Genomic DNA, 26620 nt, shown 5'->3' with positions numbered 1-26620 from the left:
TCCTCTAAAAATCCTTCCTTTACCCATTTCTCCTGCTTCTTTTCTCAATTAGTCACTCAATCCTCCCAGTTCCCAGAGAACTTTCCAAACACCTCTACTAGCACATATTTCCTTTTATTATAATTGCATTATATACATAATATGTGCCTGTTAGTTCTCAAGGGTAAGGTCATGTCTTTCTTATTTATCTCTAAACATCCCAAGTAACTAGCATGGTACCCAGTAAGTAAAAAGTTTTCCTTAAAGTAGTCCTTGAAGAGTCTTATGCCCAAACTTCTCTTATTCCTGCTTCTGCCTTTACCAGAATACTTTGAATCACTTCTAGAATCTTCACTCACCTCTACCCTGGTGAAAGTAGTAAGAAAGATGAGTAACGAGGTAAGCATCTGTGTGTGGGCAAGGATATTTTGACCATTTTTTTTAGTCTGCAAGACTATATACTATTCAGCTATTTTAATATTTTTAAGTTTCTTGAGTTATAACATACGAGTAAAACTTACTTCTGTCATTAACTCTAATGGGGCATGAGTATCCTTATTAGGGTTACTGTCTTCCTCATTATCTTCATCATTGGTATCATCCTCACCATCATCATCTGTTGATTCAGACAACTTGTCATCAGTATCCTCAGGGGAATATTCATTATTTTTCTCCTGCTCTGTAATGACTACATTTTTGCTCATTTCACCTAGAAAAGAATACATATAATTTAATCAATAAATATTGAAATGTATTCAAAAATTTAAAATGGTCACTCCTAAATTATAATGTAGCAAGTGTACATGTTTACTACATGTCCTCCTGTTCTGGATTTTTTTTCATGACTAAACAGCACTGCAATAAATTTACCTGATTTCCATTTCCAAAAAAGGTAATAAAACTGCTAAGTGAAACAGGAAAAAACCCAAACCGATAATCCTGAGCTGATGCTAGTGTTGTTTGGTGCTTGAAATTGTAATAAATGGAAAACGGTTTTGTTTATAAAGAATATAATAACTTCCAGAAAAAAAGAAATTAATGCTATTCTATCCACAGAAATACTTTTCTTAAATTTTTCTTATAGGAATGTAAATGCAAAATAAAGAGCTTGGAAAGTAAAAGTAAGACTATAGAGGTTGAAAAGTAATTCTTCTTAGGCAAGTAGTCACTGCTTGGATACTTGAGAATAAAGTTCTCTCTCTCTCTGTACACACACACACACACACACACACACACACACACACACACACACAGATTAGGAAGAGATACATGTGAAGTGTTCCAGATATAACCAGAAGTTACATAACATTATTAATGATTTTTCTTAATGTCAAGTCACAGTACCTATGACCAAACATAGATGACTGAAAAATAAAAAATAAGCACTACTCTGACTACCCATTCAGTGCCCAGCACTATGTTGAGCCCTAGGAACACAAAAATGAACAGTCATTGACCTCAGCGTGCTCACACTCTAACTGGGGAGTCAGAAACATAATGGATAATTATAAAACAGTATGGCAGTAAGTGATAAAGATGTGTACTAGGTACATGGGAGACCAAAGGAGAGCCCCATCCTGGTCTGAGTGGATCAGTTTTTCCAAGGAGAGGGGACAGCATGAACCAGTGAAAAAAGAATGTGTGTGGAGCTACAAGCACTTTGTTGTTGCGTATGGGTCAAAATTGAGGCTGAAATGGTGACAGATGTAGCCAGAGGGGTACAAGCTGGATAATGGAGTCTTGTGGGCCTTGGAGTTAGAACTTTGTCCTAAGAATGAAGGATTTAAAAGTAGGGAAACAAAGTAGTCATGAAAGATTTAAGTAGGGAAACAAGTATGATCAATTCTGAATTTCTGCAGGAATACCTGGATACCAGGGTGGAACGTGTATTTGAAGGCAGACAGAAAAAAAAAAAAAAAAAGAGCAGGGAGAGAGGTGGTTAGAGGTGTCTTTAAAAAGTCCAGGTGAAAGAGATGGATGACAGGGCATTGTTAAAATAGGGATTGAGAGGAGGAGATATATTAGAGAAATATTTAAGAGGTAAAACCTCCATGGCACAAGCTATTGAAACATTTTCCAAATTTCAGTAATATACTATCTTCATCCATTTTGCCATATGAGAGTATCACCTATACTATTTACTTAATTTTTTTTAAATTTACTTTTTTAACTTAGAAATTTTGCCAGATCATAAATATTATCATCCACAAAACTGATGGAGGTACTAATAAAAGTAAGATATAATAATCACAGCAAATATTATACGCCATTACTCTTCTGAATACTACATATATTAACTCATTTAATTCTCTCACCATCTCAATGAGGTGTGTCCTATTTTTATCCCATTCATAGATGAAACTGAGAGACAGACAGGTTAAATAACTTGCCCAACTTCACACCACTAATTAAGGTAGATCTGGGAGTCATTTTGGCTCTGGAGTCCATATTCTTAACCAGGTCTTATATTATTTTTTTCTAATACACATTAAAATATACTACTATTAAAGTAATTTAAAAAAAATTTACCCTCTGTTTCCTAAAATTATCTCTTTGGGAAACACTACTGAGTTTGCCCAGTTTTTTGGCTCTACAGATGAATTTCTGTTTCAACCTTAACTTGTGCTACATCATCCCCTTCTTGTAAGACTTTGAGTGTCTGGGAAGTCTTGAGGTGTCTTCTTTGATGGGAGTGTGGCCATGAGCTACTCTAAATAATGTAGAAACACTGGTGTTAGAAAGAAGAAAATGAGGAAATCTAGGAAAGGTTGAGAGAAGACAATGTTAAGAAAAAGCAGGCCAAAAAAAGAAAAAGCTGGGAAAACTCCTCACTCTAAGCAAAAGGTACTATCTATCCTCAAAAGGGATAACAAGTCCTTCCAAGAGTGGGATGCCTGGGCTATTCAGTCTATCTACCTGTTTCCTTTACAGTCTCCGTCGGCTCATAACCACTCTAATCTTCCAGTGTGTACCCAGCCTGTTCACCGACTCATCACACTGGTGTCATCAGGGATGGTCATAATAGGGAATTAAGAACTTTATGTGATGTCACAGGAACTCATTCAATTCACAAACACTGAGTATCATGAGAGAGGTTTCCTGATCCCTAGATCTAAGATAGTTCTCCCTCCTCCAGGTGCCATTTATTTATATATGGCTGTCTTATTTGTGTTTATTATTAGTGTTTAATAGTTGGCTATCTATGTGAACTCCATAAGGGCAAGGATCTTGGCCATTTGCTAACTATTATATCCACAGCTTCTAAACAAGTGCCTGGCACTCAGTAAACCATTGTTGAATAGGCGGAACTTGTTCATGCTTTCACAGGTATTTCAATTCATTCTAAAATTGAATACCCTATCATTATCATTTTATGTAATGTATACCCATGGATCCCACCTGACTGCATATCAGAATCATCCGGTACCTGAGTCTGAAAAATTACTGATTCCCACAACCTGCTCCAGACCTCGAGTTGTCAACATCCTAAAGGTCCTAGAGAAGGAGGGCTGAATTAGAAGCTACAGTTACTCAAATAAAACAAATATTATTACCTGTGCTTTCTTTTAAGAAGGAAGATGACCATATCTTAGACTGTAGATTTGTTTCTATATCTTTATTTTCAATAGTCTTTGGAGATACTCACTCTAAATTCTTTAAAGAAACTTTACTTTCAATATTTTTTGAAGAGACTTCCTTTCTAAATGTTAAAGTAGATAGTGAAAAAACACTTTTCTAGGTCACAATTCTGTTTAAGGTTCTATATGGGTTCATACACACATTTAATATAAACACACAATATAATACACCAACAATAAATAGCTAAAATGCAATATCTTCTTTGTGGAAAAGCATTAAAAATAAGTTTTACTAATGATTAAAATTCTATTTCTATTGGGCATTTGTCATTGTGTAATGATTCTTAGAATCTTTTCAGAGTTAACATAGAGTATATAAGCAATCCATTACCTGAATGTTCCTGGCATATCATTGTGATATGATGGAATAAAACTATTTAAGGAATACTAGCCTTCAGGTTTTTTTTTTTCAAGTTTGTAAGTCAGTTCTTACCGTTGCTAAATGCTATGCTTGGGACTTCCCTGGTGGCACAGTGGTTAAGAATCCGCCTGCCAATGCAGGGAACAAGGGTTCGATCCCTCATCTGAAAAGATCCTACATGCTGTGGAGTAACTAAGCCCATGCACCACAACTACTGAGCCCGTGTGCCACAACTACTGAAGCCCGCGTGTCTAGAGCCCGTGCTCCGCAACGAGAAGCCACTGCAATGAGAAGCCTGCGCACCACAACGAAGAGTAGACCCCCTTGTCACAATTAGAGAAAGCCCACATGCAGCAACGAAGACCCAACGTAGCCATAAATAAATAAATTTAAATTAAAAAAAATAAATGCTATGCTTATGGAGTCCAACACTAATATTAACCCCTGGTCATAATACAAAGTAGCCTGCTTTTTCATTAAATGGCTGAGATAAAAATGGGTTAATTTTCTCTTTTAGCCTTCAAGCCTGATACCTCTTGTCAACAGATAACACACTGAGACAGACGAGTCTTGTGTGGTGCACTCTGTTTACAAAGACAGGCACCCATGCTGGTGGAAAAATAACCCCAATTTCGTTTTTTGTATCTCCTTTAATGTGATTCTTTTAATATGTCTCCTTTACTGAGTTTAAAAAATTCAACTTTTAGTTTTCATGGAAAGATATAAAAAGATGTAAAGTGTTATTATTTTTTCCCCTAAGTTATAGTAGCTCTGTTTTATCCCTATCGAAATGTGAATCTAGAACATTAGTAGTAAAGTTAGTGATTTGTACAGTGCTTTAGCAAGTATGCTGAACAGCTTGTTATATTCTTAATACTATGGGAGGGAATGGAATCTTCACTTCCCCAGTATATGCTGCTAAGCAAAACCCCACTCTGTTGATGAAAAATACAAAGCAAAGATGATTTACATTTCTACCTCTGCCCTCCTTGATTTTCTAATTGTGAAAGAGAGCATCCAAGAAGAAACCCTACACATGAAAAGTTGAGAAGTCACTTAAGTATCCAGTTTCTAGCATGGTTAGAGTCCTATTATGCCAAAGGTCACCACAAGTAATTACTAGAATTCATACGCTCTAATATCTAATCTAGATAAAAGGAGGACTTCACTGCCTTTTCCCAGCCACGAATTACAGTATTTCATTGAATCTAAGATACCATTTTTTCTTCCTCTTTTTTTTTTAATATTGAACTATAGTTGATTTACAATGTTGTGTTAGTTTCAGGTGTACAGCAAAGTGATTCAGATACATATATATACACACACATATATATATGTATCTTTTTCAGATTCTTTTCCTTTATAGGTTATTATAAGATATTGAATATAGTTCCCTGTGCTACACAGTAGGACCTTGTTGTTTATCTATTTTATATATAGTAGTGTGTATCTGTTAATTCCATATTCCTAATTTATCCCTCCCCACTTTTCCCCTTTGGTGACCATAAATTTGTTTTCTAGGTTTGTGAGTCTGTCTCTGTTTTGTAAATAAGTTTATTTGTATTATTTTTTAGATTCCACATATAAGTGATGTCATATAATATTTGTCTATGTCTGACTTACTTCACTTATTATGATAATCTCTAGGTCCATCCAAAGATATCACCTATTTATTATAAGACATTTGTCACCTATTTATTATAAGACATACTGACATATTATATTACACATTATAAGACATATTATAAGACATTAAGAAAGAAAAAGTATTGTCAAGTAGAGATGTTAAAATATGTATGCTTCAGAATCTATGAAATATGGTACTTATATATTCACTAAGTTATATCACTAAAGAAGGGAATTTAGCTAGTCTAGTTCTGGATATTTGAATAATTTGAAATGCCTTTAATAATCTTAATGTCCTAACATGGAGGAAGCCAACATACTCAATGACCTGAAGATAAATAGGATATTACTATTTGAGAAGCAGTGAACATGCCATAAAAATACATATGAGAAGTGACCAAATCATCATTTTAACAGTAAAATGTGAATTCCTTTTCTGCTCACTTTCTGATATAAAGTCTATCTTGTATACAGTCTCAAAGAAGCAGAGGACCAAACTCCAACCTGCTCTTCAACTATCATCTGTTGACTTCATTTGAGAAAGTGACATTACTTATGATACCAATGCTTCTAACCATTTAACAAAAATAGATAACCAGCATACTCTAAAATATATTTTCTTTAAATACAATTACAATTGAGGAAAAATTCAAATTTTTACTTTGGAAGATGGAAAGTATTTACTTTAGTATCTACTAAGGTTAGAGAGTTAGTCAAGTTAGATATCCCACTGGAACATATTTACACCAGAGGGTGGATAACCTAGGTTTTAGAATTAATTAGTATGTTAAGCACACTAGGCATATTTATGAAATATCCCCAGATTTCTATTGGAATTAATAATTTTTTAAAGTTTATATTTTAAACTTTGTTTTAAAATGATTTACATTTATCAAACATGAGGGACTTCCCTGGCAGTCCAGTGGTTAAGACTCCGCACTTCCACTGCAGGGGACAAGGGTTTGATCCCTGACCCCTCATGCCGCGAGGTGCGGTCAAAACAAAAACAAAAACAAAAACCCAAAAAAACCATGAGCCTAAAAACAAAATTAATTAAAACTTACTTTTCTGAGACTGTCTTCGCTACATTTAGAGAGACTTGTGTTGGTGAGGTATAAAGTTTGCTTGCCAATGTTGGTCTGCATCTAAAGAGGCATTTACTTAAAGTGTAAAAATGGGAGTAAAAAATAATGTGTCATACATTTTAGAAAAGATAAAATATACGATTATGGAATAACCGATAGATGCAATTTTTTCAAACTCCAAGAGTTGAGTGCTGTGGGTTTGCTTTACCCATTTTCCCCTCACATCTTTATGTGTACTTGAAAGCCTGATGAAAAACCAACAGATCAAAGGTCCAAGATCTATAACACTTTGTCCAGCATTAAAGACATACTTTACTTTTACTGCTGAAAACAGTTTGTTAATTAAGTGCCATTTTTTGGGTAGACAAAATCTTTGACAGAGAGGATCCATGAGGAAAAACGGAAATGAATTATTTGGGCTTTGTGTACAGAGAAGTTTGAAACTCCTGGTTTATAAAGTTCACACACTCCTTGTGGCTCTGATTAGAATGAAGAATCAATCAGCAGATTAAAGCAAAGAACTGGTGGGAAAAGAAAATTTCTAGTTTTCCCTAATCCAACCTGGATAGGACCTTTTGGGAAATTCCCCTTGCCTGTCAGACTATGGAGCCAGAAGCAGGGTGGAGAGTGGAATGTAAAGCTATACTGAGAAAATCCATCAACTCTGTAGGTCAGTCACACTGTTCCTCAAGTAAAGGTCCCCCATGATTTTCTGTTTTCCTACTTGATCTTTTTTTTTCCCAGGACTGGCTCTGTTTACCTTCACCTCTGGGTGGAGTACCTGAGGTAACAAAGCCATGCACCTGTGAAGCTTACTGGCTACCTACCTATCCCTCTGTCCCTCACTCCAAACAACAACCAAACCAAACCCAAACCTAAACTCTTCTCTGCAAGTGAAGGGAACATGATCATACTGCCCTTGCAAAAAGCAGTTTGATAAACAGATGCAATTATTAATGAGATCAAGAGAACAGGCCATCACTCTGCTTTTCTATTTCGGCCCAGACTGCATTTGATTTACCCCTGGGTTTTAACTACCTCAGGATGTGGGTTACCCCTTGCTCCAGTTCCACACTGCTTATCACAGCCTATGAACATTGGGGTTCATAGACATGATAGAATGTATTTTCACTAATGACTACTAACTCCCATTAGTATTACTGAAAGTTATATCCTATTTCCCTCAAAGACTACTAAAATTTTCTTAGATTTTTAATTTAAAGATATTCAACCATGTAATAGGATATATAATATATAATTACATCCAGATTAATATACTTAATGGGGCATTTAGTTTTTTCTGGTTGTCTATAACATTTAATCTGAAATAAGCACAGAGTCTGTCATTGATCTGTAATACATTACCTTCTCTTTAGTATAAAAATACATCTTTAATATATAATTTACAACAAAAGTCAAGGTGGACCCTAATTTTAATTTTTAGCTTTGACAGTATGAAAATTGAAATATATGTTGCATAAGGTATAATTTTTCCCAGCCAATAATATTCAGAATAATTCAAAATAGTATCAATTTGAATAGAATCCCACTAGAATGGCACCTGCCAATTTATCAATAATTGATCCCCATGAATGTGTTTTACAATCAACTTTCAAAGTGTAATTTTTCATGGAATAAATAATTGAATTTTTTTTAAGGGGAGAGGAGATGATCGTATCAGGAAGGGCTCTGATGAATTATCAGAATCAGTGCCTTGAACAAAGCAGGTACTTAATATTTAGCTACCAAATTGAAACTGGACTATGATTCTTTTTTTAATATCAATCTCTTCAACTAGATAGGGTGATTATTTTCCTAATTTAGTAGTAACGGTTCTTCTCATAGTAAACAAAGAATCTGTTTGATTTTAAGGTAAGTATTCCTTTAAAATGATATTCTCAAAGAAGAGAGCAAGTATCAAAGTGAAACAGGAATGAGCGATGAAAGTTATATAAGTAAAATACAGAATACTTGCTGTTTAAGCATTTAAAAAGTAGGTTTGAATATTATCTATACCCCTACATTTTTATCAAAATTCAGTTTTCATTTTAAATGTCCTCTTATCTAAGTAACAATTGCTTTGACTGAAGCAAAAGCTAAGTGCTAATCCATGCATTTCTGGACTTTCAAATTTAATTGGGTGACAAATGATTGCATTATCTAGTTCTAATTGCTTAAAAGGCATGTGATAGATCAGATGCACAACCAGAGACATCTTCTTACTCTGACATTGCTCCATTTGGTTCAATCATCACTTTTTCTGAAAGAAAAGAAAAAAAATCAACCCAGTATTTTATCAGTAGTGATGTGCTTAATAGAAATTCCTGACTGGCAAATATTTAGGCATTGTTTGAGTGACAGACAGTATAATAAAGGATTTAATTGCTAAGTCTTTCAACCACACTCAACTATTCCTGTAGACTATCTTCTTAATATTTAGGACAAAAGGGTGGTCAAACATATTCTTTTTAAGTAATAAATCATTTACCCTTTGGATCAAACACTAGCAATTGGCCATTCTGTCCTTATTTTGGTGCCTAAAAGAGAAGCAGAAATAAAAACTAGCATTATCAGTATTATTTTAGTTTGAGGTATTTGAAATAATTTATTCATAACCTTTATATGAACATTTCTATTATCTAGGCTAAAATGTAATTTTATACTAAAGCCAATTGTTCCAAAACTATATAAACTGATGGTAAAATAGAACTAAAGCGTTCTATTTTATATACTATTACCTTTACAGCTTCTGTCTTGTCTAGATGATTCCTGCAAGAAACCAAAATATTTACTTCTTTAAACACTTGTATAAATTTAGAATATAAATAAAATAGAATGCAGAACTCGGTCTGTCAGCAGGGTAGTAAGCATGTATTTTGATTTTGTTTTTAGTATCATTACTTTCATCCTAAGTGAAAAACATCATTCTTCTGGTTTATGAAATGAGATTTTAAAAAAGCCTAGAGAAATTAATGCTTCCCCTTTTCCCCGTTCACCTTGGAGTTTACGTAAAAAGAGCTACTGGAAAAAATTTTGCATGTTAGAAAAGTGATGTATTAAATTAGCCTCTAATTCTCTGTTACCTTTTTGGGTTTATGTAACTTGGACCCTAGATCTGGATCCAAATACAATACAGCAGGTTGAGGTGCCCCTTTCCTACTGAGCTGACCCCCAGAAACCATAAGTTCAGTGTGGCGTATGTTTACAACACTGCTTTTCCCTCCCACTTTAACAAAGTAAAACAACACATAAACCAAACTACCTGCCACATTCCAGTTTATCCGTGTTATTAAAAACACCTTTACAGAGTATATATTAGCCAGAACTAGAAGTTTTTCCATGATATTTCAAGATAGTATCTTTAATAAAATATTATTTCAACAAATGCATTTAGAAATTAACATTTTTCTCCAAAGATGCATTTAAAAATATAATTCTTATCTTATAAGTTCCCTTATGAGTTTATTAATACTTACAATGTTTTCTCTTTGAATGTGTCCCTTTTTAAAGTTAGTCTATATAGACTTATTTTCCTATAACTTAGCCCTTTATATACCTGGATAAATTTCATTCTAATTGTAAAGAGAAAAATCAATTTTTAAGGGTTTTTTTTTAATGTATGAGCGATGCCACACTTAAATTTTTCATAAGCAATAATTCACTTGCCTCTCCTCCCCTAACACTTGTCCCCATATCACAAGCCAGGCTTTAAAAATTATAAGTAGTAATACCTAGGGATTTCTGGAATATAAAATTCAGGACCAAAACTGTAGACAATAAAAGAGAAGCTTCATTTATTTGCATTAAGTTTTTCTCTTTTTAAATGTGTCTCCCTCACACTGATTTGCACTCTGGAATAAAGCAGTAGTGCACAAACTTTTGCCTTAGGCTTTGTTTTCTGGGGAACCCTGATCAAGCCAGACATTATATATGTATTAATTTGATTATCCCTCTGAGAAGCTCACAGAGAGCTAAAGTCCATCAGAAAAACAAGGCATCTTTTTGGGAAAAACAGTTGTAGAAGACCAAACTCTAGGATAAATAAAAGATTTTACTCCTGATTCTCTACAGCAGTGGAGCTCAGAAGCCCAAACAATGCAATAATGAACCAAATAAGATCTTAACAGAAGAAATCTAAGATGGCCTCTCCTGAGAGGTACTTACATACCACAGATGCCCACATTCTGTGGGTACCCGTATGTCTGGGTCTCCCCTTTATATTTAGAGATTTCCTTTCCGTTCTAGCTCTAGGGTCTTTATGGATTGCTACATTCTACCCTTTACCTGGATGAAACATCAGTGCATAAAATTCTCCTCCCATTTTTACCTAGTAAAGAAAAACCTAGGATGAGCAGATCCCAGCCCTTGATGGAAACCCAGTCTCTGCTAGGTCTAGCTTTATCATTACCTAGCTTTATCATTACCTACCTCCTTTCATAATCTCCTTTCATAAAATTGAATTCTTTGGGAGGCAGTACGGAGTAATACTCAAGAGCTGGGGCTCTTCAGAAATAAACCCACACACCTAAGGTAAATTAATCTACGACAAAGAAGGCAAGAATATATTATGGAGAAAAGACAGTCTCTTCAGCAAGTGGTGTTGGGAAAGCTGGAGAGCTGCATGTAAATCAATGACACTAGAACACTTCCTCACACCATATACAAAAAGAAACTCAAACTGGTTTAAAGACCTAAATTTAAGACATGACACCAAAAACTCCTGAAAGAGAACATAGGCAAAATATTCTCGGACATAAGTCATAGCAGTGTTTTCTAAGGTCAGTCTCCCAAGGCAAAAGAAATAAAAGCGAAAATAAACAAATGGGACCTAATCAAACTTAAAAGCTTTTGCACAGCGAAGGAAATCATAAACAAAACAAAAAGACAACCTACAGAATGGGAGAAAATATTTGCAAACAATGCAACCAACAAGGGATTAATTTCCAAAATATACGACAGCTTGTACAACTCAATATTTAAAAAAACCAAACAACCTGGGAATTCCCTGGTAGTCCAGTGGTTAGGACTCTGCACTCTCACTGCCGAGGGCCTGGTTCAATCCCTGGTTGGGGAACTAAGATCCCCCAATCTGTGAGGCATGGCCCCAAAACAAAAACAAATAAACAACCCAATCCAAAAATAGGCAGAAGACCTAAATAGACATTTCTCCAAAGAAGACATACAGATGGCCAACGGGCACATGAAAAGATGCTCAGCATCGCTAATTATTAGAGAAATGCAAATCAAAACCACAATGAGGTATCACCTCACACTGGTCAGAATGGCTATCATGGAAAAAGTCTACAAATAATAAATGCTGGAGAGGGTGTGGAGAAAAGGGAACTCTCCTACACTGTTGGTGGGAATGTAAGTTGGTGCAGGCACTATGGAGAACAGTATGGAGGTTCCTTAAAAAAACTATAAATAGAACTACCATATGATCCAGCTAATCCCACTCCTGGGCATATACCCTGAGAAAACTCTAATTCAAAAAAGGTACATGCACCTCAATGTTCATAGAAGCACTATTTACAACAACCAAGACATGGAAACAGCCTAAATGTCCATAAACAGATGAGTGGATAAAAAAGATGTGGTATATATATATAATATATATATGTATATTTACATATAATATATATATAACATAAATATATAATATTCCATCATATATATATGATGGGATACTATTACTCAGCCATAAAAAAGAATGAAATAATGCCATTTGAAGCAACATGGATGGACCTAGAGATAATCATACTAAGTCAGAGAAAGACAAACATCATATGATATCACTTATATGTGGAATCTAAAAACATGATATAAATGAACTCATTTACAGAACAGAAACAGACTCACAGATACAGAAAACAAATTTATGGTTATCAAAGGGGAAAGTAGGAAAAGGAATAAATTAGGAGTTTGGGATTAGCAGATACAAACTACTATATATAAAATAGAAAAACAATAAGATCCTACTCTAGAGCATAGGGAACTACATTCAATAACTTGTAATAAGCCATAATGGAAAAGAATATGAAAAAGAATACATATATGTATGTATGTGCATATACATATATATACACATATATATATTTGAATCACTTTGCTGTACACCAGAAACTAAAACAACATTGTAAATCAACTATATTTCAATTTAAAAAAAAAAGAAAAGAGCTGTGCTCTTGAGTAAAGACACTGGGTTCACATCCCAGTTCTGCCACTTCCCATGTAAGCTTGGGTAAGTTAATTTCTGTAGGCCTCAGTCCCTCTGTCTGTAAATCAGGGATCACAATGGTACCAACTTCATTGGATCATTATAAGGATTAAATAGGATGATCTGGGTAAAGAGTTTAGCACAGTGCCCGGCACATAGGAGGGACATGGTAGAAACAACTTGATGTTTTATCCAAACGAAAAACTGGGACGTTGCCCTATGGGGCTGATTAAGATTGCTTAGGGAAACAAAAAGGAGGCTTTACTGCAATTGAGACAAGCAAACTAGCTCTAAGGACCTTTAATTAATTAATTAATCACATAAGCCCTAAAGTAATGATACTTGCTTAGAAAGATCACTGACTCCAGGGAAAAAGGAGAGTAATTGAGAACACAGGTACAGTTAAAGCAGGGGCTGATAATTGGTCAGAAATAGGTATGGCCATTGCACAACTATGTATTTTTCAAATGAGTATTAATAGCAAAAAAATCTCTCTGAAAGGAAATGTTTTCATAAAAGAAACTGATAATATTGGTTGACTGGGGAGGAAATAGAGATAGCTGCAGGACTGGGGTGGGAGGGAGTTTTTTTACTTTACATCCATTGTACCTCTTGAACTTCAAATAAAATAAATGTATTATCTATTTAAAAAATACGATGTAAAATTTGTAATATCGTTTGTATCCACCTCTTTGTTTATCCACCTCTTACAGGCATGTGAGCTGTTATGTTGGCCTTGTGCTACTTCAATTCTCTTCTCCACCCAGTGGTACCTGTTCAAATTGGAGTCATGGTTTCCAGAAAGAACAGTATGTAAGTGCACACCTTGTAGATTCATAACTACTGATTATGGTTAATGTTAACATCACAATATTCATTTAATCAGCACTTCGACTCTCTACCAAATACACCCTCTGCCTTTTGGAACATGGGCAGACTCTCCTGATGTCTTTCAACAATCCGGGTGGTAATAGGAACAACACAGTTAGGTAACTCCTAACTTTCATGTAGTATTCAATATCTATTTAAAACAAACGTTTGATGAGCACCTAGTATGTATCAGATATGTCTGTGATAAGCTCTGGGGATACAAGAGAAGCTCAGAATTTTACAGGGGAAACAAAGTACTAACTTCCTATATATATGGAACAGACCAAGCTTCAAAGTAATATACTAAATGCTTCCCTCTAGGGGCTCCAATGTAATTTTCCATACTGCCCAAACAGGATCAGTCAAATCCCTTCTTTTTTTTTTTTTTTTTTTTTTTTCCAGTACGCGGGCCTCTCACTGTTGTGGCCTCTCCCATTGCAGAGCACAGGCTCTGGACGCGCAGGCTCAGTGGCCATGGCTCACGGGCCTAGCCGCTCCACGGCATGTGGGATCTTCCAGGACCGGGGCACGAACCCCTGTCCCCTGCATCGGCAGGCGGACTCTCAACCACTGCGCCACCAGGGAAGTCCCTCAAATCCCTTCTTTTTTGAGCTCATGGACTGAAGATACCCAAGGAGAGTCAGAAGGCATTGGAGGCAGAATTGGAAAGATAGAGGGAGAGAGTCCAGTCAACAGAACTATCTCTGAACAACCTTCAAGTTCCAGAATCCAGTTCTGAGGCCTATTCTCTGGGTTTGCTATATCCTGCCACGTATTGTAATTTCTACAAATATCCCTAGAATAAGGTATTGTCTGCCTATAGCTCATCCCCCCCTTATGTGGTTGACAGATCCATCCCCCTCGAACACAAGAGCAGTGCTGTCCTAGCACAGACCCATCATGGTAATTCATAAGCTAACACAATGACTGAACCAAGGATTGAGCCTGTGATCCAAGCTAAGTTCACCACACCTTTTTCTGAGGCTTTTCCAAGTGGAACTGTCACAAAGGTAAGAGAATATGAGAGTAGAGCTTTCAACTGCTACGGTTCTAGGTTTCAGGAAGAAAGTGGCCTGAGTGAAGCAGAATATACAAGAGAATCAGATATGAGAGATGAAGAGATGAGGTAGAGAGAAGGACAGGGACGGAGGAGGGGTGGAGTGTGTGTGGGGGGCAGAGACAGACAGACACAGACACATTCCTGATGGTATTTGAGTTCCTGTTTCCAGATCAACCTCTGTCTTTACCATGGGCCAACTGATTTCTCTTTTTGCCAAAACAAGCTGGAGTTTTGTCATCTGAAACCAAGAGACCTTGACGAATACAGCTCCTACTCCTTGAAACCAAAAGAAGCTAACATACCTGCTGTCACGTAATAAGAGCTACAACACTAGAATTAACATAGACCATGGGAGCACAGAGTGAGAAGTGATCAGTTCTACCTGCAATGCGGCAACAATGAGTCAGGCTTCACAGTGAAGGTGGCATTTATTTAACCAAGTCAAGATCAAGTCAGTAGATGGGAAGAGTACTCCTGCCATGTGTTAGAGAATGGCAGAGGATGTAGCCTCTCCTGGTGGTAAGTCATTCCACCACTCTGTAGTTATCTGTCTACATATTGCTTATGTGCATCTCCTTGATAGATTCTTTTCCTTTACCTGCTTCTTGTATGTGGGATCAAATTTTAAAAGTTATTGTCATGTGCTAAATATTTTAACCAGTAGGCAATGGAGAGCAAACCAGGCTCTGAATAACAATCATATGATTAGATCTATCTTAGAAAAGAAATTCTGTGGAGGGTAAACCCGAGAGAGAATGGGAGTTGGAGAGACCAGTTAAGAGGCTATTACAACAGCCCAGAGCAGGGGTTGGCAAACTATCACCTATGGGCCAAATATGACTCTCTGCCTACCCTTATAAATGAAACTTATGGGAACACAGGCATGCTCATTTGTTTGTACATTGTCATGGGAACTTTCAAGCTACAGTGGCAGACTTGAAAAGTTTCGACAAAGACTGTATGACCTGCAAAGCCTAAAATACTTATTATTTGGCCCTTTACAGAAAAAGTCTGTCAAACTCTAGTCTAGGGAAAAATGATGATGCACAAAGCCAGGAAGGTACACTTGGAACAAAAAGAGAGGTGAAACTGAGACTCAGTGGACATAGAAGGGAGAACAAAAGAGTTTGATGTTTCCAGCTTGGATGACCAGGATAAGGACCAGAAGAGGAGCACACTCTGGGGGATAATGAGTTTGTTTTCAGAAATTCTGAGTTGAAGGTGCCTGGAGGTCAACTGAAATCAAGTGTTCGTATTGAAAAGAGAGTTAGAACTCAAGAGAAAAGACGATGTATGGGATAACTGTGAGAAAGTGGGGATGGATGGCATGACCTATGTAGAAGAAGAAAAGGCCAAGCATAGAATCCTGGTAGAGGAAAAGAATCCGTTAAGGAAATGCACATATACAATATGTGCATTTCCTTGCACAGAGAGGTGGAATGAATGCACCACCAGGCCAGAAGTTTCTGGAGAGCAGAAACTGGCTGTTACCCATGAGTGTGGGTGCTACACCACTTTAAAGGTACTCAGATATTCACTGATTGAATAAAACTATTGGAATGATATAAAGTAATTTAATTGGCTTTAGAATGCTCATATAATTTTTTAAAAAGGCCCATAGAATTGGGGAGGATAATTCTAAGAAAAGAGCTATGGAAAAGCAGATATAGATTTATTTTAAGAAAAAAAGTACTGAAAGACTTACATAGAAAGATAGGTAGTATTAATCAGAAGATGAGTGTATTTAGATAAGTATAAAAATGTACATGACAAAATGATTTGAAAAGGCATAATTATGTGATTACATGTTTGAAAAATTCTGTATATTATGTAAATAAAAATGTACTTTGGGGTTCAGGTCACAGCAGGGTGGGGGGTCATCATGGACTCCTTTCTAAAAGAAAGATCTTGCTTCTTAGCTTCTTAGCTGTGTGAACCTGGACTCTTGGTTGCAAGTTACAGAAACCATGCTCAAGGTAGCTCAGGCACAAAACGGGATGCCCTGGCTCATAGAATCCATGAGTTGAATACCCAAGCTGCGTGGAAGTCAGGACACAGTGGCTACAGCTGTGTTCAAGGAGAGGGTGGGGCTTAGGTGGGGACAGGGCTTAGGTGGGGGCTTTCCCTTGTTCACCTCCGCTTCTCCCCACCTGGGTCTCATTCTTCTCTCTCATTGCAGACAGATTTTCCATAAGTAATGCAAAACATGGCTCCCAGCAATTCTTAAGTTTTATGTGATAGGGTTCCAGCTTTTAAGGAAAAATTGCCTCTCTCAAAAACCAAAACCCCAGGGAAGAGGGGTTAGTTAGTTCAGCTAGTTTTTTTTGGCTACAAAGAACAGATAAATTCAAGCCATTAAAAAAAAAACAAAAAACTCTAGTACCTAATCCACTCCATGTCACACAAACTGGTGCTCAATAAATATCTGTTAAATGAATGGAACAGGAAGGACGGCAACAAGAAAGCAAAGGGAAAAGTACACATTAAACTAGAGTTTTGCTGTCCAACATGGTAGCCACACGCCATGTGTGGCAATTGAGCACTTGAAACATGATTAGTTCAATTTGAGATATGCACACCAGATTATAAAGACTTGGTACCAAAAAAAGAATGTAAAACATCTCATATCCCCACTCTTCAGGTAAGTGTTCACTAACCAGCACCCAATAGGGCCAAATAGGTTTTATTTGGATTCTATAAAGCTTCAGAAAACTGATTTATAAAATGAGTTACCAATATTTAAAATTCAGATTTCACAAAACTCTCATTTTAGGTTTCTCTTATAACACTGAAAGATATATTGTTTCATCCCACATGTGCAATTATTTTATCCTTTTGTGCTATTTGTTTTTATAAGCTACTTTTTATTCTAATAGGCAAAGAATGATTTAATAAGTAGGCAGCTACATGCTCAGGCCCTGAAACTGTGGTGAAGAGAGACAGAGATGATTAAGCACCACCCTCCATCCTAGAGGAGCTTAGTGGGGAAACATAATAGGACAGGCAGAGGGCAATATTTCATTGTATAGTCTCAAATGTGTATAAAATGGTTTCAGTGATCATCTATCAGTTACATTCATAATTAAAAATACTATCTGTAAATTTTATATATTTCCTTTACAGCAGAATATAGTGCAAGGAGCTCAGACTCTGGAGTCTGACTGCCTATGTTCAAATCCCAGCAAACTGTGTGATCTTGAGCAAGTTCCTTAATCCCTCTATGATTCACTTTCCTAAAGTGTAAAATGAGAATAAAAATACTGATAGGGACAGAGTGATTAAATAGGGACAGAGTGATTAAATAGTTAATCCCCCAGGGGACTGCAAGTAAAGAAAAAAGTATGCGAGACCCCTGTAAGTTAATGATCACTCAAGAAGGCAGGTTTGCTTAACAACAAAACCATGCGACAGAAGCCTGAGACAAGCCCCAAGACAATAAAACAATAGTGGAATGAGACCCACATCCTGCCCAGTGACCTCAGTAAGTTAATGATTCTTAGGACACACTCTTCTGCGTGCATAAAAAACAAACATATAAAGAAAAGGTGACATTATACTGAAACTTGAGATGATTTACCATATTTTAGTATATGTTACCACCTTTTTGCTCATTTCCATTGCACCATGGGAGTCTCAGTTTGACCATGCAGGGATAAGAAAACCCCCCCGCCCAACATGGAGGAGGAACTGATGATGGAAGCATAATGTCTACTCAAGAATGAGGAAGAAGAGGGGCTCCCCCTTCCCCACTTTTCCTTTGATTACAAAACTGTAGCTCACTTAGTTCTGGGCACAGCACCCTCTCGCCTGCCCTCCTGTAAGCCTCACGGGCGTCCTGTTCTAATAAATCACTTCTTATCTATCACTTTGCCTCTCGCTAAATTCTTTCTTCATGGAGACAAAGCACCAGAGCTCCTTGGAGCCCCCCCCCAAACGCCACCTAGTGGTTTCAATACTACCTGCCTTACAGAGTTACTGTGAGGGTTAATATAAATAGCTAATAATAAATAACAGTAGCACCTATCTCCTACTACAATGATAATCACTCCAACTCTTCCTATTACTATTGTTATTATTACCTACAGCCTAGCAAGGACAGTGCGGAAGCTGAACTCTGACTAAGGAAGTCCGTTCTAAGTGCATAATTGGGCCTGGCTTGGGCAATGAAGGGGGAGAAAACATTGAAGACTGAGCTCAAATGGTGGTGCTGAATGCGTGTGGTGGTGAGGTAGGAAGCTCTGGAATTCTGGAGTGGTGCAGTGGAATCCTACAAAAGGTGTTGGATTCAGCTTGGGTAAACGCTTAACACTTAAAGAGCAGTGTGCTATTGTTTTCCTGAGATTTAAAAAAACAAAACTTCAACTAGAAAAAAAAAATTTAACAAGGTGGACTTGGTGATCATTGTACTTGGTTTTTAGGAGAATAAAACAAATCAAAAGACATTTTCAGTGTCTTTTTCAGATTTATTTTTAAAAAGCAACTTCCAGGGTCTCTTGGGGGTCATAACAGATTCCTCCAATTCACCTATGCCCTCTGGGAAGTCAGACGATAAATTTATAGTGATGCTATGTGTTAACTAAAATGCTATAGGGGCACTGTGTAGAGTAGTTTGAGTAGTCAAAAGACCCCAGGATCTTGATTTTAGAAATCTCAAGTCAATTTCGTTATCTCACAGAAGGCTGAGACTAGACCTTAGAAGTGATCCGCTGTCCAAGCCCCTCATTTTACAGAAGATAAAAACAAGGCCCGGGGAGGTTAAGTGATTTGTTCAAATTCCACAGAAATTTTTTATGGCAAGTCGACTAGGGAGTAATGACGTGTTAACTACAGCCAGCTGAGTGCTCGCTCCTATTGGCCATTAAGAAGTTTCAAAAAAAAAAGTAAGAAAAGAAAAGGGGGTGGTGGTGCCTGCGGACAGAGGGAAGTAGCCGGAAGCCCTTGGATGGAAGAACGTGGCTATTTTCATTGTTTTTTTGGGGGGGGGTGGAGGAGTTGGCGCGTGCGACTCGGCAGCTCAGAGAATGGTGGTGTAGACACGTCTGTCAAAACTGCCCAGTTATCACACCCACCCAGACACAAATATCCCTTTCTCAGTGCCCGACTGTAGCCAGAGGAGGAAGCCAATTACGAGCTGCACCTCCGGCCGCGCGGAACCTACCTCCTCGCGCGCTGCCTCGGCTGCGTTGGGGCGCCAGAGCCTGAACCTGGAGTAGGCAGAGAAGTTTGCGAGCTCAGGCGCCGGGCTTGGGGGAGTCCGAGGTGAGGACTGGGTCAGGCCGCTCTCCGGGATGATGAGGGCGACCGTGGTCGAATAAGCGCCTGTTACTCGCCTGTGGCCCTCTCACGCCGACCAGCTTTGAAGGGTTGACACAGAAAGCTAGCCCAGCTCCTGGTCGGCTTGGTGTTGGGAGCTAGGAGCCATAGACGCCGCGTCGCCATGGAGACGAGACTGCGCGCGCCGGGAGACTAGGAAGCTGCGTAGGGGCGAGGGGGAAGGGGCGGGGCGAGCCTGGGGTAGGGTTGAGGGGGCGGGGCAGGGCTGAGGGGCGGGGCAGGGCGGGGGCGGAGCATGATCCGGGAGTCTAGGAAGGTACGCCCCCAGTGACCCGTGGCCAGTAGAGGTCGGCGGTTGGATTCCTACCGTGCAGAGAATTGACTGCATGCACCGTCGGACACACTCACTTGAGAGTCCGCATGTGCACCAGTTACTCTGAAAAGGGCAGAATGGAGGGGGATTGGAATTTCGTTGTCCATACCTGATCTTATTCATGGCGGGGAGACGGGAAAAGGCAGGGCGGATTCGTTGGTGTTTTAAACCTAACCAATGGAGTAAAAGATGTCTTGAGTTGGGAGAGAGGGTTGTCCGTGGATGTGGATGAACCCTGCAGGACTTGTTCCCCCAACCTTAGGTCGCTCTGAAAAGATTATGGGTTTCCTGGAGGGCTCTGGACGTGTTTCCCCACAGATCAGATTCAAATGATTAGAACCAGGGACCCTCCCCTCCCACTAGCGGGGGATATGAAATTGACATTGGCCAATGGAAGGTTTTACTGCTTAAATAAGTGGTTTGGTCACAGAAGAGGGTGGAGAGCATTTCTATTAGAAAATTCTAATTGTCCCTCAAGCTTGGCTTCTAGAAAGGAATTGGTTTTCTCCACTTTGGATGCAGGGAGTCACCAGGGTCGATTTGTTGCTAGGCACCGTGCTTTGAAGGAAGCCCACTTTCTGGAATCAAATCTGGATGCGAATTTCACTAAATAGCTATATGAGGTATAATCGCTCTTTAACCTCTTAGGTGCCCTCTGGGAATATGAACTTTGGTAGATGGTTGTCAGACTCAAATGACATAAAGTATATAAAGTTCTGACATATAGAGATGCTTAAAAAATGGTGAATTTTATAATTATATTTTAATAAAATGGAACCAGGTGGACCATTTCAGGAACCAAGGGTATACGGAGATTCTGTTATTTTAAAATTCTCCTGGGATTTCCCTGGTGGCACAGTGGTTAAAGAATCTGCCTGCCAGGGCAGGGGACACGGGTTTGATCCCTGGTCCGGCAACGGAGCAACTGGGCCCCTGCGCCAAAACTGCTGAGCCCGCGCACCTACAGCCGGAGCTCCGCAACAAGAGAAGCCACCGCAATGAGAGGCCCGTGCACCGCAACAAAGAGTAGCCCCCTCTTGCGGCAACTAGAGAAAGCCTGAGCGCAGCAGCGAAGACCCAACGCAGCCAAAAATAAATAAATTAAAAAAAAATTCTCTTAATCATCTGTTCCCATTCACTCTAAATCTCCTTGGAGCCCTGGATGGTAGGAAAGAGGCAAAGGGAAAAAGCCAGAATGGAAGTTTCAGCATAGATGTTTTTTTAGAGCGCTCAGTGAAATCCTTGACAAATACATCCCTAGCCTGATAAGGACATAGCAAACTACTACCTCCTCTGTTATAGGAACACCCTTATATCTTAAGTTTGACTGAAGACTTTTTGTTCAATAAAGGCCAAGGAAAATTCATTATATTTCTTGATCAATACCTTTTAAAACATTCGTTTTGATGAATTTGCTTACTGTTGATAAATGGGTAATGTCTGACAATTCCCATTGTCCTGCTCCAAGGAAATGTAAGAAACCCCAAATCTAACTGATTAAACTTCCTCTTCACCCCTCTTTCCTGCAACAGAAGAGCTCAAGCCCATTTGTAGAATGTAGTGATTTCATTATTTATTTATTTATTTATTTTTGGCTGCATTGGGTCTTCGTTGCTGTGCGTGGGCTTTCTCTAGTTGCGGTGAGCAGGGTCTACTCTTCGTTGTGGTATGCGGGCTTCTCATTGCGGTGGCTTCTCTTGTTGCGGAGCATGGGCTCTAGAGCACAGGCTCAGTAGTTGTGGTGCACGGGCTTAGTTGCTCCGCGGCATGTGGGATCTTCCTGGACCAGGGCTCGAACCCGTGTCCCCTGCATTGGAAGGCGAATTCTTAACCACTGCGCCACCAGGGAAGCCCTCATTATTTATTTATTGTTCCTGAAAGAAGGGACAAAAATGGTTTAATGACCTTGGAGAATAAAAATATTTTCTCCACATGGAGAAGTGGTTAAAGAGATATGGTTTCCATTTTGGGCCAGGGTCTTCAAGTGCAAAGTGGGGATGATAAGACTACTTGCTCAGAACATGAACTGAGAGAAAATAAGCCCCTGACACAGAGCCTGGCACATGACAATTGATCAATAATGCTTAGCTATTATGATTACTTTTACTATAATATTATGTATGTGAATAAAAGTCTCTGCATCCAGGGTAGCTGTCAGGATTAAACATCATTAGGTAAAGTGCCTGGCCCAGGGCCTATTTAAACTCATGTTGGTTATTTTATTTCTCTCTGATGAAAAAACATTATTCTTTTGTTTTTTAAAAATTTTGTATATACATGAGATGATGTTCACTAACTTATTGTGGTAATCATTTCATGATGTATGTAAGTCAAATCATTATGCTGCACACCTTAAACTTATACAGTGCTGTATGTCAGTTATATCTCAATAAAACTGGAAGATTAAAAAAAAATTATGAGAGAAAGGGAGATGTCCCTGCCCCTCAATATTCTGTGGTTAATGTCACCACTGGTGTATAATTTCTATCAGTTGTGGGCTTCTATGTCACTGTTCCTCAAACACTGAGTGACTTTGGCCACTTCTGGGGCCCTAGACCTTTGGATGCTTTGGAGCTTTACACCTGTAGGCAGAGGACTAAGCAATGTGGACATAAGTGGTGTATTTTATAGTGAATAAAAGGATGGCAAGCTTAAAAAAAGAAAGAATTTACCTACCTCTGTAACTTTTGTACAGAAGTTATTTTTGGTGTTATACTCAAACGTAGAGCACAACTTAGCTCTGGCTGGTGCATTCAGGCCGCTGAATAAATTACAAAAGTATGTATCTAGTGAGAGTTTATTCTAACAAAGTGAAGGGGAAAAGCCAAACACACTTATAAAAATGTTGAATCACCCCACGACAACTATCTTAAACTCACAATTTTTAATGGTTAATTGTTTTGTTTTGTTTTGTTTTTGCGGTACACGGGCCTCTCACTGTTGTGGCCTCTCCCTTTGCGGGGCACAGGCTCCGGACGCGCAGGCTCAGTGGTCATGGCTCACGGGCCTAGCTGTTCCGCGGCATGTGGGATCTTCCCAGACCGGGGCACGAACCCGTGTCCCCTGCATCGGCAGGCAGACTCTCAACCACTGCGCCACCAGGGAAGCCCAATGGTTAATTTTTTTTTATCACAGACCTAATTGTTAGCAGAGCATCATAAAAAATGTTTAACATTTAGTGTTTTTCTGATTATAAAAGTAGTACATGCTCATGACAGACAGCTTGCAAGATGAAGAGAAACAAAGAAAACAATAAAAACCACCTTAGTCAATAATTTTATTTTTCCTTCTAGTCTTTTTGTGTGCATGTGTATATTTACTTTATAAAACTTGTATTAGATAGCGTACACGTTGTTAGCATCCCTCTTTGCTTAACATTCTCTCCAATGTCTTAATACGTCCCCAATGTCTTTAATAAGTTTTCAAAAACATTTTTAGTGGCTATACATTATATAGTATGTATAAACCACAATTTATCCATAATTTATTCAACCAGTCTCCAATTCGGAAATTTCTGACTCCTCTCCGGTATTTCCTTCTTTCAAGAATATTTATTGAGTGCTTATTTTATATTAGACACTACGCTAGGCATAAGATTTAAGTGGTGAACAGTAACTATAAAAATAAGGTTTTGGGGCTTCCCTGGTGGCACAGTGGTTGAGAGTCCGCCTGCCAGTGCAGGGGACACGGGTTCGTGCCCCGGTCCGGGAAGATCCCACATGCCGCGGAGCAGCTGGGCCAGAGCCTGTGCTCCGCAACGGGAGAGGCCACAACAGTCAGAGGCCCATGTACCGCAAAAAAAAAAAAAAAAAAAAAAGGTTTTGATGACATCTTTGTAAATAAATCTTTAATGGCATCTTTCATTCTTGGACTGAATTCCTAGGATTATGAAAACATAACTTCAAAAAGCAATTTTCCAGCTTCAAAGGCAAACTTAAGGAATAAAATTCTGAACTGTAAAATATTAACTTTTTGGAAAATTACCAACAACAGAATTAATATTTATTTTGTGCAAAGTGTGAACTTACCCAGAAGATGCTTTCTCGTTAGTGTCTGTGAAACATCAAGGGTATTTGAAGTGTATTGACTTTGGCTTTTCCCTCTAATTCTTTGCAGGATTTGCAGGTTTTCTCAATAGTGTGAGATCGTTTGAAGTATATGTAAATTGCCCTGCTTCCTCCTCTCACAGTTAAAATGTTAACTATTTCCAGCTTTCCTCTTGTAAACATAAGGCTTTTCTACATTTCTTTCATTTACCTTCCTGTGTGAAACATTTTGTATCTTTACACTTTTTAACCTAAAGGCAGACTTCTTTTTTCTAAACCCAAGTTATAACATATACATTCTTATAAGACACTAGATTTAACATATTCTGTAGTTAATTTTGGCCAAGAAACATCATGTAAGTTAACCAATGCATTTAGGGAATTTCATAGTAGAGGTTATTAAAGGTAATAATCCCCCCCAACACACACACACACACACACACACACACACACACACACACACACACACATCCTACTATTCTTTGACGACTAAATGTTCATATATAAGGTTGAACCCTATGAAATTGCCATTTGTGAATGAAAAATGGTCAACCAACTTCATATGGTTCTGTCTATATAAATATTTCATTAACTAGTTTATAATTTTTCCGCTTTCTCCAAATAGTTAACTTCCTGATTACCATACTAAGGATACTAAGGATATCCTTTATTATTGTACAAGATTATGTTTGCTTTGACTTTCATAAATGTTGGAATCTAGTCAGGAGAGTACCATAAAATGTTTGTTAATTATTGCAGAGACAGTAGAGGGAGCCTGGAGCCAAAACGTTGTTATTTTAAGTCTTGTGTAAATGATAATTGTCTTCCAATTCTTGATGTGTGGATGAATTTAAATATTAGGATATATGTGAAATAGCAATCTTTTTCTTTTTTAAAGGTTAGTTGTACTTAATCACTTCAATAAGATGGGAAGGGGAAGGTTGGCCACCAGTTCAGGCTAGACCCCATCAGAGTTCACAGTGGAACCAACCTGAACCCCACTGTTCTCTGCTCTTCTCTGAGTCATGCTGAAGACAGCACGTGGCCACACTGACAAATTTGTGCTCCACAGATTTCCCTCTTTCAACCCATAAGGTGGATCACCCCATTTCCATGGGCATTATGTCCTGATTCTTCTTCGTCTTTTTTTTTTTTTTTCAGTTTAGCCACGCAGCGAGGCATGCGGAATCTTAGTTCCCAGACCAGGGATGGAACCCGTGCCCGCTGCAGTGGAAACACGGAGAAACACGGAGTACTAACAACTGGACCAGCAGGGAAGTCCCTCCTGATTCTTCTTTATTCCATCAGAACTTCGAAATATGTTATCACCTCCAATTGTGTGTCTTAATTTAAGGTGATTGTAGTTTAGTTGATTGTTTCCTCCAGACATATAAGGAGGCACTTTGATCCTGTCTTCAACTCACATCCTTCTGGGAAGGTTTGTAATAAATGACCAATCCTTTCACAGAGTGAGAAACTTCATTAGCCTTAATTAACGACATTGTCTCTTGCTGACCTGTCCTTGACCATCTTTATCCTCAGTCCAATCTTTTGTTAATTCCACACCCTACCCTGCTGTTACAGAAAGGTCCCCAAGGCAGTTGGTGGTGACACCACTCTTCTTCACTGTGGGTAGTCTACAGAGGGCTCCAAGTCCCTGAGGTAACATGAGTCCCTAAATCTAGAGGTAAGATGAAGTCCCGCTCTACTGTAAAAACCTTACAGGAATCCACAGAATTTAGATAGAACCAATTTGCTGTGGCAGGGTTTCCTAACTGGTGTTAAGGGGAAATTCTTTCGATGTGTTAATAACAACCAGAGAAAAAAGTATTCTCCAGGAAAACAGTTTGTTTACCAGGGTGGGGATTTTTGTTTTTTTGGTTTGTTTTTATTTTTGTTTTCCTTAATGTAGGGAGTCTCAGAGGAAGACTTTGTCAGTCTAATATACTTTGTCAGTCTCTCAGAGGGAGATTTCAAATGTATAGCCTTTCTCAAATTTGTTTTACTAGGAAATTTCACTTCTTTTCTTAGCGTCATTTGGGAATTCTTAGAATACTAGATACTTCCTTTGTGATTTGGAAGATAGCTCCA

At 38.3% G+C, this 26620-nt stretch overlaps 1 protein-coding gene across 7 annotated transcripts in view; it reads right to left on the bottom strand.

Moving 5' to 3' along the window:
• ERICH2 (glutamate rich 2) overlaps nt 1-20293 on the bottom strand; it is a 31687-nt gene extending 11394 nt beyond the window's left edge. Inside the window, exons 1-6 of one of the 7 annotated variants that reach the window (XM_079923529.1) lie at nt 19995-20293; nt 9428-9458; nt 9178-9226; nt 8913-8949; nt 6669-6764; nt 501-688 (exon numbers count right to left, since the gene is read on the bottom strand). In XM_079923529.1, coding sequence (XP_079779655.1) covers nt 501-683 — 183 coding nt within the window. In that variant the 5' untranslated portion in view covers nt 684-688; nt 6669-6764; nt 8913-8949; ... (1 more) ...; nt 9428-9458; nt 19995-20293. Of the gene's footprint in view, nt 1-500; nt 689-3406; nt 3475-6668; nt 6765-8895; nt 8950-9177; nt 9227-9427; nt 9459-19994 lie in introns of those variants that run through there. The other 6 variants (XM_079923531.1, XM_079923527.1, XM_079923528.1 and 3 more) reach the window with 6 other exon arrangements.
• Nucleotides 20294-26620: the final 6327 nt, after the last annotated feature.

Source organism: Stenella coeruleoalba (genome assembly GCF_951394435.1).
Source record: "Stenella coeruleoalba genome assembly, chromosome: 6".
In the NCBI taxonomy this organism is placed as follows: domain Eukaryota; kingdom Metazoa; phylum Chordata; class Mammalia; order Artiodactyla; family Delphinidae; genus Stenella; species Stenella coeruleoalba.
This window is presented reverse-complemented; position numbering and strand designations above follow the sequence as displayed.